This window comes from Papaver somniferum, chromosome 4 (assembly GCF_003573695.1).
Source record: "Papaver somniferum cultivar HN1 chromosome 4, ASM357369v1, whole genome shotgun sequence".
Classification (NCBI taxonomy): domain Eukaryota; kingdom Viridiplantae; phylum Streptophyta; class Magnoliopsida; order Ranunculales; family Papaveraceae; genus Papaver; species Papaver somniferum.
This window is the reverse complement of record NC_039361.1, coordinates 123,456,840-123,461,396: the sequence shown is the minus strand read 5'-3', so window position 1 is coordinate 123,461,396 and position 4,557 is coordinate 123,456,840. Positions and strand designations below refer to the sequence as shown.

At 32.3% G+C, this 4,557-nt stretch overlaps 1 protein-coding gene across 1 annotated transcript in view; it reads left to right on the top strand.

The window, feature by feature from the left end:
- The window catches only part of LOC113273077 (ELKS/Rab6-interacting/CAST family member 1-like), a 47,622-nt gene extending 45,750 nt beyond the window's left edge, over positions 1-1,872 (top strand). The window contains exon 6 of the mRNA XM_026522845.1: positions 1,868-1,872. Within this exon, the coding sequence (XP_026378630.1) occupies positions 1,868-1,872 (5 nt within the window). The remainder of the gene's footprint in view (positions 1-1,867) is intronic.
- Positions 1,873-4,557: the final 2,685 nt, after the last annotated feature.

Here is a 4,557-nt window from a genome sequence, read left to right as displayed (position 1 = left end):
TTTCTATTTGATTCAAGATAGATGAAATTTGTCAGGATTTGGATTAGTTCTGCTTGGTCTTTCAAGCTTCTTCTATTGTGAAATTTGACTTCCTTCATATTTTCTTGAATCAACGTACAGAAAAATGCAATTTTTACTAGACGTATTGCCTTAGAAAATATTAATTGTAATTACAATACATTACTCAAACCTTTTCTGTTAAAGATGAGTTTATCGAGTTTACAATTTAGTCTCAGAAATCAACTTCCGACTTATAACGAAGTGTGTAGACTTTTTTGAGTTAACGTATATTAAATTCAACATTTTTATGAACTCTTTCTTTATGTGTTGGCTTTGTCTTTCTATTTGATTCAAGATAGATGAAATTTGTCAGGATTTGGATTAGTTCTGCATGGTCATTCATCCTTCTTCTATTGTGAAATTTGACTTCCTTTATTTTTTCTTGAATCAACATACATAGAAATGCAATTTTTACTAGACGTATTGCCTTAGAACATATTAATTGTGATTACAATACATTTTTCAAACTTTTTTTTTTAAAGATGAGTTTATCTAGTTTACAATTTAGTTTCAGAAATAAATTTCAGACTTAGAACGAAGTGTGTAGACCTTTTTGAGTTATAAAATTCAATATTTTGATGAACTCTTTCTTTTTGTGTTGGTTTTGTCTTTCTACTTGATTCAAGATAGATGAAATTTGTTAGGATTTTGATTATTTTTGCTTGGTCTTTCGTCCTTCTTCTATAGTGAAATTTGACTTCCTTCATATATCCTTGAATCAACGTACATAGAAATGCAATTTTAATAGACGTACTGCCTTAGAACATATTAATTGTGATTACAATACATTTTTCAAACTTTTGCTGTTAAAGATGAGTTTATCCAGTTTACAATTTAGATTCAGAAATCAATTTTCAGACTTATAACGAAGTGCGTAGACTTTTTTGAGTTGACGTATATAAAACTCAACATTTTTATGAACTTTTTCTTTTTGTGTTGGCTTTGTCGTTCTATTTGATTCAAGATAGATGAAATTTGTTAGGATTTGGATTAGTTCTTCTTGGTCTTTCATCCTTCTTCTATTGTGAAATTTGGCTTCCTTCATATTTTCTTGAATCAACGTACATAGAAATGCAATTTTTACTAGAAGTATTGCCTTAGAACACATTAATGGTAATTACAATATATTTTTCAATCTTTTTCTGTTAAAGACGAGTTTATCTAATTTACAATTTAGTCTCAGAAATCAATTTCCGACTTATAAAGAAGTGTGTAGACTTTTTGAGTTAACGTATATAAAATTCAACATTTTTATGAATACTTTCTTTTTGTGTTGGCTTTGTCTTTCTATTTGATTCAAGATAGATGAAATTTGTTAGGATTTTGATTAGTTCTGCTTGGTCTTTCGTCCTTCTTCTATATTGAAATTTGACTTCCTTCATATATTCTTGAATCAACATACATAGAAATGCAAATTTTACTAGACGTACTGCCTTAGAACATATTAATTATTTTTTATTTTTATTTTTATTTTTTTTGCTAGGTCAAAATGGTTTATTAAAGCAAAAAGAACGTAATTACAAGAATTACAAAATGGGAGACGCTAGGCCTCCACACCCCCATAAAACCAAAGGGGCAGAAAACTCTAAAAACTCATAAAATAAGCTCTTAAGCACTAAAAAATAGCATAAAGAAGAAAACTAATAAAATCAAAATCGTTTTCGCCCCTTATTTCCAACTCTAAAATTCCTCTTCTTGGGAATGAGATAATCAATTATTTGAGTCAAATCATAGTGCTCCTTGAATTTATCTTCATAATCATCATAAGTTTCATCATTGTCATAATCCTGTTCATTTTCATATGAAGCATAATTACCACCTGGAACAAGCTTGATAGGAGATTGAAGCATAATTACCACCTGGAACAAGCTTAATAGTCTCGTCGAAAGGATGGATCTCTAATGAATTTAGCACGCACTTCATCAAGTTGAATAGTACTTGCCTCATCTAGTTCCTCTGTTGACAAAATATTATCTAGATCAAAAACATTTTCCTCCAACCCTGCTTGAATATCCTTGTGATGCTCACGGCTTCGAATTTCCTCATTAGACTTTGAATTCATAGCAATGATCTCAGCTTTTCTCTCCTTTACCAAAGCCTCACTAGAATCATTAGTAAGGCCTAACTCAGAAGCTAGGGCACCATACTTGTTATTCACCACAAGTTCAGTTTGAAAAAGCTCATCCACAAAAGGAGTTTCAGAAGATTTAAATTTAAAAGATGTACCTTTATTAGGGGAGTTCTTACCCATAACTATTTTCCAATCCTCTTTAGGTGTCCCTGGTTTAGAATTTTGCTTGGACACGGAATTTGAAGAAGTTTCCGTAACTGAGTTTGGCGTTGGATTTTGCTTGGTCACGGACATAAACTCAGAATCATACTTGGTCATAGACTGAATATTTGGAATATCTTCCAAATTCTTTTTAGACACGGACTCTTGCTGGGCTTTAAAAGTTTGCACGGACTCTTGCTGAGCTTCCCTAGTTTGCACGAACTGAGTAGTTTCATTAGTCCGGGAATGGCTTTGCTTGCTAGAGTTCCCTTGTCTACTATCTGCATTGTCAATATGGACAGAATTATTACGTAAAGCAAGATCTTTTTTGGCTGAAATATTGTTTTTACATCTCATCAACTTAATCTGAGCTTCACGATACTCAGTAAAATCTTTTTCGAGCTGATCTTCTAGTTGTTTATCATCAGACTTCTCATGAATTGATTCAATAATCACGTTCCCAGACTTCACAATATCATCATAAACAGCAACCTCATGAACTAAATTTATACTCTCCTTACCAGCCTGCACATTATTGACGTTAATTGCATGGTCTGCATGGGAAGTTTCACTAACTTCTTTCCAAACAGATTTGATTGATTTTCCTTCTTTGCCATTCTTAATGTTCACAGTAGGTGACTTCTTTTCAGCATTAGAACCTACCAAAATTTTCTTTGCAGCAAGGCAATTCTCAAATTTGTGGCCCATAAACTTACAATGAGTGCAGAATTTGACATTCTCTAAGTCTTGAATTTCAATATACTGCCAGAACTCTTTTCCATTTGCCTTCAAGCGAATTCTTTTAGGAATCAACTTAGCAAAGTCAATATCAATCAGAACCGCAACATAGTTTCCAACATGATGATCCAATGTCTTTTGATCAATAGCAATCGGTTTTACAATAATTTTAGCAATGGAAATAAGAATTTTCTTAGTCCATAACTCAATGTACAAACCAGGGAAACTTACCCAAACTGAAGCTCTTGAAGTTTGCTGTCTTTCTGGATCAAAATTTGGGTAAAAATAAAAAACCCTAAGCTGTTGATTCTGTATAACCCAAGTATCACCATGCCATACACGTTCCTTGTCATCTGCTGAAGTTAACTTTATGATAAAGAACCCTTTTGTCATTGGAACTAACTTACGTCTTCCAGCACCGAAACCCCATTGTTCCTCCAAACTCTTTTGAACACCAGCAAGTTTTAAGCCCTTAAAGTTCAATCTCCCAATGAGACTGAACTGAAATATATCACGTCCCTCTTGAAGAAGACTATTAGGCAAAACCAAAGATGGTTCTTCCAAATATGTTGATGCCTCAGGGAGAGATAAGAAATCTGAATCTGTTAACATATAGGGTTTTTTACCCTTAACCAAATCAGCAAAAAGATACCTTATTGTTCCCATGATTATTCACGTTTGAATCAGGGTTTTCCCCCATCCTAAATCACCAAAGATGATCTAGAATGAAGGAAAAACGTTGATGAAAGTTGAAAACCCTAAAGAAAAAATTCGCCAATTTTTTGGAGAGAAAAATTCGCATGAGAGAGAAAAAAGCCACTACAAAAAAATACACAAAAGTTAATTATGATTACAATACATATTTCAAACTTTTTCTGTTAAAGATGATTTTTTTTTTGATAAGTCAAAAAATTGAATTAAAGAAAAGAGTTATTTACAAGATAGTACATGACAAAAGAGGTCACCACAACCCCAAAAACTCAAAATACTATTTCAATCGAAAATAGGAAACATATGGGAACGCTATTGAGTTTAACAAATCAGGACGACCAACAAAAGTGAGTCTCACTCCATTATCTAATAAGCAACCAGTCTTCGCCATCTTGTCAGCTGCGAAATTGGCTTCACGGTACGTGTGCACAAAATAAACTCATCTGTTAAAGATGAGTTTATCTTGTTTACAATATAGTCTCAGAAATCAACTTCCGACTTATAACAAAGAGTGTAGACTTTTTTGAGTTAACGTATAAAAAATTAAACATTTTTACGAATTCTTTATTTTTGTATTGGCTTTGTCTTTCAATTTGATTCAAATAGATGAAATTTGTTACAATTTGGATTAGTTCTGGCTGGTCTTTCATCCTTCTTCTATTGTGAAATTTGGATTCCTTCATATTTTCTTGAATTAACGTACATAGAAATGCAATTTTTACTAGACGTAATGGCTTAGAACATATTAATTGTGATTACAATACATTTTTCAAACA